The sequence below is a fragment of the Trachemys scripta genome, chromosome 10 (genome assembly GCF_013100865.1).
Source record: "Trachemys scripta elegans isolate TJP31775 chromosome 10, CAS_Tse_1.0, whole genome shotgun sequence".
Classification (NCBI taxonomy): domain Eukaryota; kingdom Metazoa; phylum Chordata; order Testudines; family Emydidae; genus Trachemys; species Trachemys scripta.
Window position 1 is genome coordinate 7213822 of NC_048307.1, and position 15855 is coordinate 7229676.

The 15855-nt window shown below is 57.9% G+C and overlaps 1 protein-coding gene across 2 annotated transcripts in view; it reads right to left on the reverse strand.

Annotated features, from left to right (window-relative positions):
* Positions 1-8497: 8497 nt before the first annotated feature.
* The window catches only part of RAI1 (retinoic acid induced 1), a 130757-nt gene continuing 123399 nt past the window's right edge, over positions 8498-15855 (reverse strand). For both annotated transcript variants that reach the window (XM_034783980.1, XM_034783981.1), the window contains 3 exons: positions 12548-12641; positions 10243-10292; positions 8498-8651 (listed from right to left, as the gene is read on the reverse strand). In XM_034783980.1, the coding sequence (XP_034639871.1) occupies positions 8637-8651; positions 10243-10292; positions 12548-12641 (159 nt within the window). In that variant the 3' untranslated portion in view covers positions 8498-8636. The remainder of the gene's footprint in view (positions 8652-10242; positions 10293-12547; positions 12642-15855) is intronic.

A 15855-nucleotide genomic window follows, 5' to 3' on the forward strand; every position in this document is an offset into this window, starting at 1 on the left:
GTTATGACAACGATGCACTCTTATCTAGCCCAAGCAGCGGGGAAAGGGCAGCCGTAAAGCTCACCAGCACACATGGCGGGGGAGGAGGGAGGGATTGGGACTTTGCATGGCACTCCTGGGTTCTATTCCCGACTCTCTTCTCTCACCCTGGGCAAATCACCCACGCGTGCCTCAGTTTCCCCACGGGTGTAATACACTTCCCTACCTCAGGGGGGTGCTGGCTGCCAAGTGGTGACACTGTTGGCGGGGGGCTGCCCTGGGAGCAGAGATGCTGTCATGGCGGAGGGAAGGGTGGGCTAAGTGTAGAGGCTGGGGCTGGTGGGGGGCGGGGTTGCTGGCTGGGGTGGAAGGGGTCCAGCCTGCCCCTGGCTAGAAGTACGCCCCCAGCATGTGTGGGGTGCCGCAGGCGACTGAGTGCTGGCCCTCGGAGACACAGCCAGGCCCTTCGTTGGTTCGGTCCGTGGGTGCCGAGGGCTGGGCCCAAAGAGCTTCCAGCCCCTCCCCTGTGCTAGGGCCTGGAATCCCAGCTGCTCTCCTGCCCTCACCCTCCAGCATGGCCCCCCACCCTGCTCCCTGCCCCGCCCCACGTCTCCCTCCCTGCTATGCTGGGGGTGAGCACTGGGGACCTCTAGTGGCACCTTCTCAGTATTACAGTATTGGTCCCTTGCTCCAGCCCTGCTCCCTCGCCTCCAGGCAAAGCGTTCGAAGCTGCTGCCCCTGCCTCTGCCCCATGGTGGAAGGCCTCGGACTCCCTCCCGCAGCAGCTGGCGGTGCCTGGTCGTGCACAGTGTGGTGCTGGGCATCAACTGCGGGGGCTTCAGGGAAAGGGAAGAGGGCAGGGCTGAGGTGGAGGACCCTGGCAGTGGTACCCACGGGGGTGGCCATGCCCCAGGACTCACAGCATTGCCCCCCGCCCTGCCTTGGCCCCTTCGCCTGCGTTTCCTTTTTAAAGGTTATTTTCATAGTTGGAGAGTTTTGTACAGACGATTAAAGCTGCTTATTTATAGTTGTGCCTGTGCTGGATTTTGGGGGGGGCGCTGGACCCGACCCCCCACCCCGGGACGGTCACAGAGTGCAGCCTCGCCAGGGCCGGGCCCATTTCGGGGTGGCAGTGGTATCGCCGCCTCTCCCCAGCAGGATCCAGCCGGGGTGTGTTTCCTCCAGCCCATCCCCTGAGCCCACAAGAAACAAGGGTCAGGCCTTGCCCGCCCCCCGCCTTCGGTGACGCAGCCTGGGTGTGAGGATCGTCTGCCCTGGGCCTCTCCTGGCGGGGCAGAGGCACTAGCATGGACCCAGCAGCAAGTCCCTGTGCCCGTGGTCTGCTCCTGCTGGCTCAGGGCCAAGCACTCAGAGCTGCTCCCCTAGCATCAGAGCTTTTGGCTTTTTCATGTTGCCATGGAAATCTAGGGCCAGATCCCCCCGGGTGCCTGGTGGGCTGCAGCGCGAGGGTCAATTCCCAAGGGCTGGTTGCCAATATGGCCCCTCTTGCTGCAGAAATTGGGGGACCCCGTCTCAGCCCCCACATTTCAGCTGAACAGAGGCTGACCCTGCTCCCTTCGATGGGGTTTGTAGCTCGCTCCGCACAGCGTCCCCCGAGCACAGCCTGGGAGGACCTAGAGGAGCTACTCGGCTTTAGGGGTGGGGTCTCTAGAGCCCCCCGCTGGTTCTAAGTAGAGTCACCATGGTCCTATCCCACCCTCCTCCAGCTGGGAAAGGGTCTTGGGCAAGCCAGGACTCCTGGGTTCTATTCCTGAGGGCTATTGCCTGGCTGCATGACCTACGGGGTATCACTCCTCACTGGGCCTCAGTTTCCCTTGCTAAGGGCAAGAGGGAGGTGCTTGTCACAGGGGCACCACCTGTGATGCACATGGGGAGGGCAGAGGCACGGACTCCTCCTGGGGCTGGGCTGTGAGGGGGAGAAGGGAGACCAGGGCATCAGCACAGGGTGGCGAGGGGCTGGGCCCAGCTCAGCCACCCCAAGGATCAGAGTCCTGTAGGGTGGCTCAGGGTTGGCCCCCTTGCTGGGTACTGGTGGGACCCCTGGGCCCCAGGCCATCAGCACGCAGCGGAGCAGCTTGGGCTGGGCCAAGGGGGGCGTATGGGGCTGGGAGGAGCCGACCCCAGGCATGGACGGTGAGGGGAGAGGAACGTGGTCTGTGTCCCAGGGCAGGAGGGCTGAGAGGAGCCAGGCCCAGTTTTGCGCTGGCCCCCATCCCCTCAGCAAGGAGGGGAGGGGGACAGGGGAGCAAGCTGGCCCCTCCTCCACTCCCCCCGCAGCTGCTATCAGGGACAGGGTCTCTTCCGGGGGGCGAGGGGGGGAGGGGCACATCACCCCCCCCCCTGAGTCTGAGCCTCATCCATCTGAGCTAAACCGTCACCACACACCCCACGGCCAAGCGTCACACGGGGCCTCCACCAGGAAGCCTGGACCCGCCCCTTGGAGCAGAGGCTCGCCCAGCCATGGCTGCTCCGCCAGGGCACGCCCAGGGTGGGCACGGGCAGAGACGAGCTGTGTGCCCCACTGCAATGGCTGGGTTTCTGCCCGCGGCCTAGGCACGGCTGGCCTGAGCGATGCTGGACATGGGGCGCGCTGCCGGGGCCCATAAAGCGCAGGACGGGTGAGGCGGTCCCAAGGCGGCCCTGAGCAAGGGGCGCGGGGGAGCAGGAGTTTATTAGACGCTGGGTTCAGGCCCCAGGAAGTGGTGGCAGTCCCTTTGCCTGAGCTGTTTAGGGGTGGCTGTGGCCAAGGCCAGGTTAGGGGACACTCCCGCAGCAGGCAGGGGGCTGTGCACGGCTAAAAGGGCTTTAGGGCAGTAGGCCTCACCGGAGACTTCCCATGGGGTTGTGTAATGGCAGGAGCACCGCAGGCACGCCGTGGCACCGGCACAGGGCAGAGCTGGCAGTTGAGCCCATGCGTTGGCGTTGGCGCAGCCCCATGTGTGCATATGCAACCCCCCCACACACACACACACACCCTGCGCTCCAGCCCAGCACTACGGGGGGGGGGGGGGGGGGCTGCTTCTCAGCCTGCAGGCCCCAGGGACGGGGCACGGGGGATGAGCTCCCTGCCTCTATCCAGACAGGAAAGTGGGGCTATGGGCATGGGCCTGCCTGTGGTGTGGGACAGCCTCCCCGTCCCATCCCGAAACTTATCAGGGCAGAGTTTACGTGACCCTCAGGTCACTGTAGGCAGGTGCCTGCCCCACATGCCCGGCTCCCAGCAGAAGGGCAGAGGCACCAATGCGGGGTCACTAGTCACATCCTCAGGCTTCAGCTGGGTTGATGGGGGGAGGGGGCAGGACTCTGGCTGGCCCCGCGGTGGAGTGGCCCAACAGGGCCTATGTCTGTGCAGCGTTTGGTCCCACGGGGCCTCCCCCCAGTTCTGTCAGTGCCTAGTGCGCCGGTGTGGCACATCACTCCCCACTAGGGGGCATCACTCGCCGCACTAGCTCTCCAGCCCTTCGTGCTCCCCGCCTGCCCCCAATCCACTTGGCTCCCTGCACTGGCCCGCCTGCCCCATTCCCCCACGCTGCTCTGCTGGCTTGGCAGGGCGCTTGCGCTGTCAGCACCGGGGCCGGGGCCTGTGGAAGCAGCAGGACAGTAGCCCAAGGACCAGCTCCCGCCGCTGCACCAAGCATCCCAGCCTACGTATGGCTCATTGATACTGAGGGGGGGGTCTGACTGCTGAACCTGCAGCTCTGCACCCAGCTTGGTGCTACCACCGTGGCATCACTGGCCTAGATCCCTGCAGCCCTCAGCATGGGACGTTAGCCTCGCGTGGGTCTGTCGCAGCCCTCGCTGCCGCCAGGGGCTCTCATCACCCCCCCCAGTCCAGTTAGGGCGACCAAGCCAGAGCTGGCTGCGCTGGGACCTCAGGGGAGCCGTTTCCAACACCGTGTTGTGCCCCAGCTAGGCACAGCAGCAGTGCCCACAAGCAGCGGGATACTCCCCTTCCAGCCCAGCCGCGGGAGCCCGGGCTGTGCCAGTGCCTGGTATGTGGCCACTGCCGTCGGGCAGTGATGCAGCCACAAGCAAAGCCGGCAGAGACTCTGGGCAGTGAGGCTCCACAGGTGGGAACCAGGCTGGAGATGGTACTAAAGGCCAGCTCCCCCCAGCCATTAGGCCATGCGCGGCAGGTGGCAGAGGGGGTCTGGAGGCGGCCTGCAGGGTGGCTTTGGGGCTCCCTCTGGCGGCCGGGGAGCAGGGGAGGGGTGCTGCTATGGCAGAGGGCAGGGCGGTGTTTGCATGAGCTAATGATACCTGGCCAGACACGGCCGGCAGCGTTGGCGGGAGGAGACCTGAGGGGACCCTGGGCCGGGGCAGATGCGGGAAGGGGCTCCGAGCCCAGAAGCTGGACCGTGCTGGGCTGAAACCAGGGGAGTCAGTGGAGTGGGGGAGATGACATGGTCAGGCCAGGAGCAAGGCTGAGTTTTGTGGATACTGGCGAGGCCCCAGGAGGACGCAGCAGTCAAGCGTGGGAGGCGGACAGGGAGCTTTGGCTTGCTGGGCCGAAAGAGACAGGCAGCCTTGCAGAAAACAGAACAGCAACCAGCGCACCAGCCAACCGCTGGGGTGAGCAAGACCCATCCCCTGCTGTGCTGCAGCATGAAGGCAGGCTACCAGCCTCGCTGGCCAATGGGGGCTGAGCCATTCTGGCATGGTCCCTGAAGGCGGGCCAAGGGGAGGAAAGGAAGTAGTAAGGGCAGGCCAGAACTCCATTTGCTCATGTTATCCTGGGGATGTGTGCACAGAGGGAACCCTCCTAGGAACAGATGGGAACGGGGAGTCAGTGAGAACCACTGCTGGTGACAAAAGGCCCAGTGGGAAATCACTGTTGCAACCTGCATTCTTTTCCTCAGCTGTTGCCAGGGGAGGAGGGTCGGCGGGAGAAAAACGGGCTACAACTGGACGGCCACATACTTCCAAAACAATTGTTGAATCTTTATTGACGTTCTGAATGCAATGACCTGTTTTTTACTCTTAAGGAAAATAAACATCTTTTAGAAACAGCTTGTTACACACAATCTTCAGTGTGAAGCAATATACTAATAAGTACACTAGTCTTAACATGTACAGTCTTCATATATATTATATATATGTATATGTATACATATATATACACTATATAATGAGGCAATATATAATACACACGATTTACCATTTTACAGTCATATGTACAAGATGCCACTAAAAATAGCCAGGATGTCAGGCAATGGTGCCAGGGACGCAGATAGTTTTTTTCCCATGGTCCGTGGCAAGCTTCTGAAACAACAGACAGTTCTTGGCCAGCAAACATTGAGGGCGAGGTGAGTGGTGGTGAGATGGCTAGCCAAGCGTGGCAGCATGAAATGCGCACACTACTACCAACAGACAGGTTACAATGGGTGAATTGGCTTTGCTTGGGGAGGGGTCCAGATTCTTGTCTGGCGCAATGCAACAACTGCTTAGACTGTTGGGGATAGGCTGGGGGTGGGGGGCTGTTGCTCACATCCAACCATGTGTGATTCCAACCCGAGTGTGATGTTAAACACCTATCATTTCTCTATCTATGTAAGTAGAACCTCAGCGTTACAAATGCAGTGGGAACCGAGGTTGTTCAGAACTCTGAAACGTTCGTAACTCGGAACAAAACGTTAAGGTGGTTCTTTCAAATGTTTACAACTGAACAGTGACTGAAGAGAGCTTTGAACCTTTACTATGCAGAAGAAAAATGCTGCTTTCCTTTTAGTTTTGTAGTAGTTGACGTTTAACACAATCCTGCACTGGATTCGCTTTTGTTTGGTTTTGTTTTTGGTCTCAGCTGCTGCCTGATTGTGTAATTCCGGTTCCAAATGAGGGGTGCGGTTGCCTGGTCAGTTCAGAACTCTGGCGTTCGTAACTCTGAGGTTCTACAGCAATTCATTTTCAGATGGGCTCATTCTTTCTGGCGTCTGGCAGCATGGCCAATCTTCAGTAACGATCCCATCCAACACACTTGGACAAATACCAACCCAAACTGCCTCCGACCCCTTTAACCTGTGCGTGCGGCTCTAGCTCGTGTCTCTATGTTGCTGACTATCATGGATCTGATTTTGGAAATCTCCAGTAGGTCGTCTCATGGGTGCCAATGGGCCAACACACTCAAGGGCCGGGCGGGTCTAGGTTTGCGCTAGCGGGCTGTTTCCGTCCCGTTCAGCCCAATCCATTTACTATCCCTCCAGCCCCTGTGATGGAGGCAGCATTCCCACAAGAACAAAGAATGGGCTGTGACATCATGGAGTGAATCAGCTAAGTGGCAAAGGGGCCAGGTCACAAGTGTCTCTGCAACCAGCAATGCTGGGGAACCAAAGCCATGGGGCGCCTGTATGCCGGTTTAATGGGGGGGAGTGTGCGTGCGTAGGGGAAGGAGCTGGTAAATTCCTACAGCTCTAAATGGTTGCTGGCTGCTCTCCGAGGGCGATTCTAACGAGGGGCGCTGGAAGGTCGCCTGGTTTAGGCATCTGTGAGTTCAGGACTCACTGGTTTTGAAAAAAGGATGGGAACAAAGCTAGAACTGCTTCCAGCCCCAGCCGCCTCCAGCTGGAGCCCAGTTAGCCAGCCCCAGGGGGGTCACCCAGCAATGAGAGAGGCCACTGCAGACCCCATCCCCTCTCCCGTCACATGGGCCTGTTTTTAGAGCACGCTTTTAAGCGGGAGGTGATGCTAGCGGCTGTTTGGGCCGGCTCAGGCTACAGCTGCTCAGCGACTGAACTGTCTGCTCCGCATGGTGGCTGCCAGCTCGTCACAGGGTACGGCGAGGGAGCGCCCTTCGCCCACCCGAACTCCCACCAGCGTCGGGGCACAAGGGGCAGCACAGAGCAGATGAGCTACTGCCCTTGCGGAGGTGAAAAATGCTGGGGGGGTCTGAGTGGCCCAGAAGTCCAGTTTCCAGCACACTGGAGAGATGGGAGCTTGGCCCAGGTGTGACCCCCAGGGCAGGGTGCAGGTGGCCTCTCAGCCGCGTACCGAGCCAGGCCAGCCCTGCGGAGAGGGTGAGATCTGACAAATCTCTGCCCAGCAGGGTGACTAGGACTAATGCCAAAATCCACATCTGCTCCTTAGAACCCAGCTGCCAGCCAGGCCCCTTGGTCACTCTGTGGTTCCTGGTTATGACAACAATGCACTCTTATTTAGCCCAAGCAGCGGGGAAAGGACAGCCGTAAAGCTCACCAGCACACATGGCGGGGGAGGAGGGAGGGATTGGGACTTTGCATGGCACACAGCAGCAGCAGGCAGCATTGGGTACAGAGGGAAGAATGGCGTGCCGGGTTGCTGAAGCCAGCAGCCAGGGCAGGGTCCAGACTGGTCTAATGGATAAGTATTGCTTGTCACTCCCTGCCTGAGCTGCTGCGGGTGCATAGAGCAGCACACACCAGTACACAAGTGCGGTCCAGAGGGAGTGGGAGAGGGGGCAAGAGGGAGGCGCTGAAGGCCCAGAGACAATGCAGGGAGGCGGGGTTGAGATCATTCTAATGAGCCAAACTCCCTTTTCCCGTCCAGAAGCTCAGCCCAGCCTTCAGTGTGGCTGCACCAGGGGAACCTCCGAGGGCCGAAACCACGTTTCCGCCTCCCCATGCACACACCAACTTCCACCCCCGCAGCGTCTCCCGCAGCAGCCTCTGCCAGTCGGCCCCCGCCTGCCCACGTGCGCCCCCCCCCGGGGCTCGCGGCAGGGGACCGGGGCTGAAAACGAAAAACCAAACCAAAAGAGCAAAGTGTTGTTTCAAACATCAGGCCATTTTTTTTTCTCATGTCGAGCACATATATACAGACAGACACCATGAGGTTTGCTGAAGGCAACATCTCAGATCAGATCAGAGTGAGATATGGAGGACTGGAAAGCTCTCATAGTCCGGCTGTTCCAGAGTAAGACAACATCGTCAGTAACCCTTTTACACTGTACCCCCCCCCCCTCCCCCCCCCCACCCTCCCCACCCCTGTGCAGCTAATGTAGTTCTGAAACATAGTCTGTGTTTGCCATGGGTTTTGTTATTTGCATCATCTGGGACCGGGTCAGAGAAGCCACCGTCCACGCGCTGCCTTCGTTCTCTGGTCAACGGAGTCCCACCGCAGCAGGTGTACCCAGAATCCACTTCAAAGGGAGGTGCTGAAAATGCTCCAGGCCGGGATTTACCTGGGGCCTTGTCCCAGGTGTGTTACTATCAGTGTCAGTTACAGGTCCTAAAGGGGAGAGGAGGAAAAACCTGGAACTGGATTTCTTTGCCCACTGGCTCCGGGGTAGAGTTCAGAGGGGGGAGGAGAAAAACGTGGAACTGCTTTTATGTGCCCACCTGGAATGGCTCTGGATAGAGTTCCAAGAAGACCCTGGAGCTGGATCTCTGTGCCCATCCGGAATGGCTCTGGTAGAGTGTTGGGGGGAGCAGAAGGGAAGAAGTAGAACCTGGAACTGGCTTCCCACCTGGCCTGTATTCTGGGTGCTCCCCCGTCCCAGGTAAACACTACTGCCCGGGGGAATGGACGCAGATGGGTACATTCTGCACTTTCGTCCTTGCCTTTCCCTGTGGGATCTTGTCGTTGGCAGCCACCGCTGAGACAAGCACCAAGGAGCCTCTGGGGTGACCTGGGCCTGGCGGAGGGGCGACTTCCCGGCAGATGGATTATAACGGCTGCCTCTGCAAAAGAAGCCGAACAGGTTAATGGATCGGCAGCGAAAGGGTTAACTTGCTGCTCTGGGGGGTCCACCCCCTCCGAGGAGGAGCGAGAATGGTGTCGCCTTCCCGCTGAGCTGGCTGAATTCCAGGCCTGGCTTTGCCAGCACACGGGGAACAGGGTGGCATGAGACTCCCCGGGTTCACCCTGTGGCTGGCACTGCTCACCTGCGCTGGCCTGGCTCCAGCCAGGCTGCAGGCCTGTATCTGCAGCCTGTCGGCTCGACAGAGAGAACGGCCACCACCGGGGGGCAGGAGGACTCATCTCTCAGCAACCTGCCCTCCTCTGGCTTGTCCCTTTGGATTCAGTGCCATGCTAGCCATCTGCTGGCTTGCGGGTATCCTGCCCTCCCCAGAGTCTTCCAGAGAAAGGGATGCGTGCACCTCCCCCCGCTGCTGTCCTGTCCTTCCCACGCTGGTGTCCTCTTCGCCACTGGTCGTGTCCCAGAGGAACTGCCCTGCACGGCCTGTCCCTCCAGCCTCACCTATACACTCTGCAACTTCAGCTTAACAAATCCGCTAGTGGGAGCCTATTCGTCTGCGGGGTGTTGTGCATTCCCCCCGGACCCACAGCCCCTGGCTTCCCTCCCTGGGCATCAGCCTGGAGCAGCTACCAGACACATCTGCACATTTCTTCCCACTCATCAGACCAGCTGGTGATGACCTGCCCGGTCTTGTCCCGACCGGATTACAAACGACAGCTGGGCCTGGCCCAACCCGCCCCCCATCCAAACACTCAACCCCCAAGCTGTGGGCACGTTCCCAGTCTGGATCCGGGTTGTGCAGCCCCGACCTCCCGTCTGATTGCCTGTAATAAGGTGCACGTGCTGTAGCTGGGGAAGGAGAGAGGCAGGAAGTGCTTTTAGCGCTGATTAAATTATCGGCCCCCCTGGTCAGTGTTTGGAAATGAGTTCCTGAGGGAAGACAAAGCCTTTTAGTCCCAGCCCTTCTCCTGTTGCTTTGTGGGGAGGTGGTGGCAGCAGCAGTGACACTCCTTCCCCGCCCCCCCCCGCCCACCTCTTCCCCTCCAACGCTCCCGCTTCAACCTCACTTTGTTCCCTGCCTGCTTATGCCAGGCAGAACAACACCGACAGGCGCAAACGGCTCAGGCCGCCCGCGGAGCAGGAATCTAGAGGCAGCTTGACTCCATCTCTCTGGGAGCTGGAAGGGAAATCAGGGGGTGCGTTTCCCCAGGAGGGCAACAGACGTCTGGGACGAGTTGCCAGAGGCTGAAGCCAACAGAGCAAGGTGTCTAAAGAGGCTTCAGAGGGAGCTGAGATTTGGGAGCAGGAATGGAGGGCGACACGGCCAGAGTGCAGAGGTCGCTTGAAGGCCAGGCGGGAAGGGCAGGCCGTTGGGTTTGATTCCTGCTCCATAGAGCTGGCCATGAGCTGAGGCCCTGGGCTGGGAGGATGGCAGTGGGGTTACCCCAGCCAGCCCCCACTCCCCTCAGCCTGCTGGGGGCTCTGCAGGGGAACACACAGAATTGCCAGGGCTGTGGCCAGGGAAGCCAGGAGGAGAGGACAGATTCCTGGGTGGGGGGCTCTGGACTCACCTTATGTTTGGGACATTTCAGAGAGAAGTTCTCTTCAGTTAATAAGCAACCTGCGAATGGAAAGAAGAGCCCTACTTTAGAGGGTGCGGGTGAGGCAGCTGTGTGTCGTCCCCCCCCAGCTCTCACAACCACCCACCTCTACCCGCCATTAGCCCGCGGACTGAGTGCTCTGAGCTGGGGGCGGTGGTGGAGCTGTGAAGCCTTCTCCCTACCCCTGCTGATTTCCCCTTTGCCACAGGCATTGTCCTGCAGTGGACTGAATGGGACACACTCTAGTGTCCATAATGGCTCCTGCTCCAGCAGCCAGAGGGGCCGCTCCTGGCTGATGGGAAGCCCGGCTTAGGTCAGCCACGACTAGAGCCCGGCAGGGGTTGTGCCAGGCCCCCCACGGCTCCCCCAGGACTCCTCACCCTCGACCTGCAGCACCCACAGAGCTCTGCCTCAGCTCCTCAGCCTGGACCTGCTCTTAAAGCCCCAGTCCCACCATTGCCCCTCGGCCCCAAACTCGGGTCTCTCCTGCCAACTGCACTTCGTTGCGCTAAATGAGTGATGGGGTTTGCTGCGGCCATGGTTCTGCCAAAGGGCTAAGCTGAGACTGGACAAACTTCTTCCCCTGGTGGGATTTGACACAGGCCGTCCAGAGGGTCGAGTCTGGGGAGATCTTGCTCGGTGGAGCCGGTCCCGCCCCATCCCAACCTGGCACATGTGCCTGGTGACTGCTGGGGGAGCTGGCGCTAGCTGGGAATAGGGCTGGCAGCAATTCCAGGCCTCTCCTCTCCACGGGAAAGCTCCCAGTACCAGTGGATGTCTGCGAGGGTGACAGTACGGCAGTCCAAGCTGTGAAAGAGGCCGGGGCTGCTCACGGCCTCCTCCGGCTCGACAGCTCCCCCTCGGTGAGGCCGCCAGGAGGACGGGACACAGAGACACAGGGGATGGGGAAGAACGCTTGTGGCTGCTTTGATTCAAAAGCGCTTTCCCAACACCAGGCCCAACCGTGTGACTCCTGCGGAGATCTACAGGGCTGACTCTGGCCCCTTTACCTTAACTGCTTACTGCCCACATCTCCGTGCAGTGGGGTCCTCCCCCCCGTGAGGCGCTGCGTGTGGCGGGGACTCAACCCAGTCCCCCAGGGAGCGGATGGCAGGGATGGGATCAGAAGTGCCCCCCTCAGCCCAGCACCCCACACTGCTCTCGTCCTTTCACTCTCACCCTTCATTCTTTCTTGCCTTTCTCACCCTGCCTTTCTGCATCGAACCCCCTTCTCCTAGCAGCCTCCAGGAGAGGGATTGGGTGAGCTCTTTACAGCTCCCCCAACGGGCATCTGGCTGCCTACGACAAATTTGCAACATGGCAACGAACTCCACAATACTGCAATGCCCTTCCCTGCACAAGTCCCTTGGCCGGGACGAAATCCTCCCTGAAATCTGTGGGGGACAGAGTGAGGCTCCAAGACTGGCCGTGGCAAAGTGCCCAACGGTGCCACGCTGAAATTACCTTTAAGACCCGGTCAGTGGTTTTTGACTGCCACATAAATACCGTCCCATCTCTCTGGCGCACGTGCACGGCAAACTGACCAAAAAAATTTTGGTAACAAAATCGATTGCAGGGGCGTGCATAGAATAACACACTTGGTCCTGGCCTGTTAAAAAGGCTTTTCCCTTCTCTGGAGCCTTCCCGATACAGATCACCAGTAACTCTGGCACCATGAACGAATGGGAAGTACCATTTTACCCTTTCACAAAGGGGGAAACTAAAACCCAGTGAGATCGAGTAACTTGCCCAAGGACATGCAACAAACCTACGGCAGAGGCAGGCGTAGAATGCAGGAGACCTGACTCCCAGCCCCCCTGTTCTAACCACATAGGGCCACCCTGTGAATGATCACAAATAGGACATAATACAAAGTAATTAGACCAGCTGTGGTTCCTGTGAAGGGGGGACTAGGCCTGGAATAGGAGGCGCGCGGGTCAGAACTGGTGGTGCACTGGCAGACCTGCTGAGGGAACTCAGGCCCGGCATGAGGGGCGGAGAGCCAGGTCTGAAGTGCATTGGGGAGCACAGACAAAGCTGGGTGCAATGCGCTGGTGCCTCTCGTTTATGAACCCCCAAATCCCATGGAGCGTTAACGCTCAGAAAGGGGGTCTCTGAGCCAGCCGCAATGGACGATTATTCCCCACCTTATAGAACTCTCCTCATGCACGGGACTCGGGAATCACGCCAGGAACAACCGAACCCTGGGGAGCAGGAAGTTGAGGTCCTTCAAGCCCTCATGACCCAAATCCCTCCGCTCCTAAGCGAGCCTTACCTGTGTCAATGGCACATGCGTAATGATAGGTTTGGACACATCCCTTGTGGCAGCACCCAACGGTTGCTCCTGCTTGTTGGCAACTGGAGCATCTCTTTAAATCCACCAACGGGGCATCGGGGGAAAAGAGAGAGAGAATCCAGTGAGGTCCAGCGAAGTAAATCCCAGATACAAGAACTAGCTAGTCCCCTGGCAGCCACGGAAAGGCCAGGAAAAGCTGCCACCTTCACATCCCCACCAGGTTCAGATTTACCCCATTCCTTCCTCAGCCCCACAAAGCCTGGTTGAGCCCTACTAGCGTTACCACACTCATTCATTTCCCCAGGACGGTGAGGTGTAACCCTTACTGGGGATCTGGCAACATTGCTCCCACTGACTTCAGTGAACACATGGCTGGTCCCTGGGATAGCACTCCTGCCCCCTTCCTAGTGCAATGGACATAGCCTTTAACCCTGTCCTCTCCACGGCCTACCACTGGGTTTTGTTAACCACCCCTTTTCCGGTGACTGGAACCAGAATTGCAGGCCGAAGAACACCGGTAACCAGACCCAAATTTGAATGCTCGGAGGCTGTGGCAACTCTTTATGCTCTAAAAGGGCATTAGCCCAGTGGGGTGTTGGGATGGGGTGGGGCTAATGCAACCTGACTGTGTGTCAGGGGAGGCAACTCCTCTTATTGCGGTGGGACAAAACACTCTTCCGGTGACTGCCCAATGAACTTGCTTCATGTATAACAGGCAAAATACTCTGCCCTTCCTGGTGCCTTCCATCAGAGGATCTCAAAGCAGTCCCCAAATATTCATTAATCCTCACAACTCCCTTGTGGGCTAGGTAAGCGTCATCCTCTCCATTTTACGGAGGCACCCACAGGTGGAGTGACCTGTCTGAGGCCGGTGACTGAGTCAGGGACAGAGCTGGGTCTAGAATCCCGGCTCTTCATGTGCTCCAGTCTCCAGCTCGCCCTGCGCTGTGTGCGAAACGTATATGGATTTTGGGGTGTGCTCCTCTTTCTGCACTGTTCTGGGAACACAGAGCTGTCCCTTACAAGGCCTGGTACAACTCAGAGTCTGCGTACGCTGCACTGCGTCAAACGGCTGTGCTGGAGAACACCCAGCCAGGGGCCTGCAGGTGGAAGGGTCAGGAGAGAGAGGGCACCTTGCACTGTGCAACCTGCAGAGCCCAGAGGGAAGGATGCAAGTGGAGCATAGCCCAGAAGGGGAAGATGAAAACCCTGGAACCGCGGGGAATTGACTGTTCGATCCACCCTCCTCATGCTAACTGATCCCAGTTCCTAGCCATGACATGGGGTTCACTGCATTAGCATATCCTCGGGCCACATCCGCTCACTCACGCCAGCCCTAGCTCATGCCAGCCTGCTCTACAGCAGAGCTCGAGAGCAGAATTGGCCCTGTGCCTCTCCCCCGTCATGAGACTCAGCAACTCCAAGGTACATCACTTAGAACAGTACAAGTGCGAGGTGCAGGCGAATGGCGGTTCAAGACAAGGGATGGTTGAGCAATCGCTACAGACCCACCCCTTTAGGGGCTTTGCAGCTGGGGACAGAGGGCGAATGGATGTTTAAAATGTTCCAACCCTGATTATTTCATAAAGCTATTTAAATACCAGTAATGACATGCTGTAAAAACACAGCAGAACGCTTTATAACATCCCATTATCTGCACCCAGCGATCCCTTGCCACACTCTGAGGGCCAGATCCTCGGCCGTCATCCATCAGGTTAGCTTTGCTGAAGCCAATGGAGCGATGCCGAGTGACACCAGCTGAGGATCTGGCCCTGATTGGCTCTCCTTTGCCCGGCAGGTTCTGATGATGAATTATTACCAGTTCAGTGGCCCCACTGCTGAGCATGGTGCTTCAGAGACACGGAAGAAGGCGCAGAAGAGAGCTCTGCCCGGAGAAGCTAATCATCACTCTGCTTTTGAGCTTGTCTATTCTGCTTGTGGAACGGTGTGTGTACAAATGAGCAGATACACTTAGGCACAGGTGTAAATGCACCCAACAGTGAAAATGGCACAGGCCGAGGGATACTGTAAGAACAGTCCAATGTGGCATATCCACTGACAGCCTCAAGCTAGTTGGTGTTTTGGGACACGGCTGCCCCTTTGGTAAAACCATGGATTTATAGACTTTCAGCTGAACAAGGGCCATTATGATCCTCTACTCTGACCTCCTGCATAGCCCAGACCAGACAACATCACCCACTATCCCCTGCATCCAATTTTGACGGATCTAGAGTTTTTTTTTAAGAAAAACATCAAGTCTCGATTGAAAGGCTTGGAGAAACCATCACATTCCCTAGGTAAATTGTCCCAGTGGTTAATTACCCTCATGGTGCGTCTTACTTGCACTAGATCCTTTTGGCGCAGAAAAGAAAAGGGGAAGAAGGGTCCCTTTGCCCTCTACTCTGCCCGTCACTGTGGAATCTGGCCAGGCAGCTTCTGTTTCTTCATCCCATTTCCCCTTCCGTCCCTGTTCCTAGCTAGCATTGCACCTGAGACGCATGCCAAGCCAGCTGCGGTAAAAGTGGGACAGTTTGCTTCCAGCAGATCTCAGAGTCCCCACGGGGGATGGATCTCCACAATTTTATGGGAACATGGAGGGTCACCTTCCTGCATGAAGAAAGCTTAATTGAAGGCCAAAATAGGCATCATGAGTGGGATTTTCAAAGGAGCACGTGTCTCACCGAAAGTCAATGGGACTTGTGCAAATACATCACTTGGGTGCTTTTGAGAATCTCGCCCATTGTTTTCAGCTTCTGCCCGGGCCTGATGCGTAGTTATAAGATACCTATCGCCAGACAAACCCAATCTATGCCCGTGCATTATTTTTAATTTCCTGGGAGCAACATTTCTTAAGACAATTGGCAGGTTTTCATTGTTGCTCCTCAGGCTTTTTATTAACGCACCGTTAAGCCTGGCTGTCTAACTGCATCTGTGGTGCTGCTGTTTACTGTGTGTGCAACAGTACCGGAACCGCATGAGGGGCAAGGGCAGGGTGGTATGGGAGACTGTTCCGTCGCCCACCGCCCATCCACAGCAGGAATGTAACTAGAGCCGTGGAGGCTGGTGAGGTGAAGGTGAACATGCTAACGTGCCATTTGGAGCCAGTCGACAGCAGCAGGTAAGGATCACGTGTCTGACTCAAAACGAGGTAGGTATTGGCTCTTCCTAATAAGACTTGGCTGGTGAATGTTCAAATCCCCTTTTCCTTCCATCTTCCTCTTCTATTTATTAACACTGTGTGAAGTCTGGGGACGCCGAGGAAAGCTCAATACAGGGCCAAACCCTGC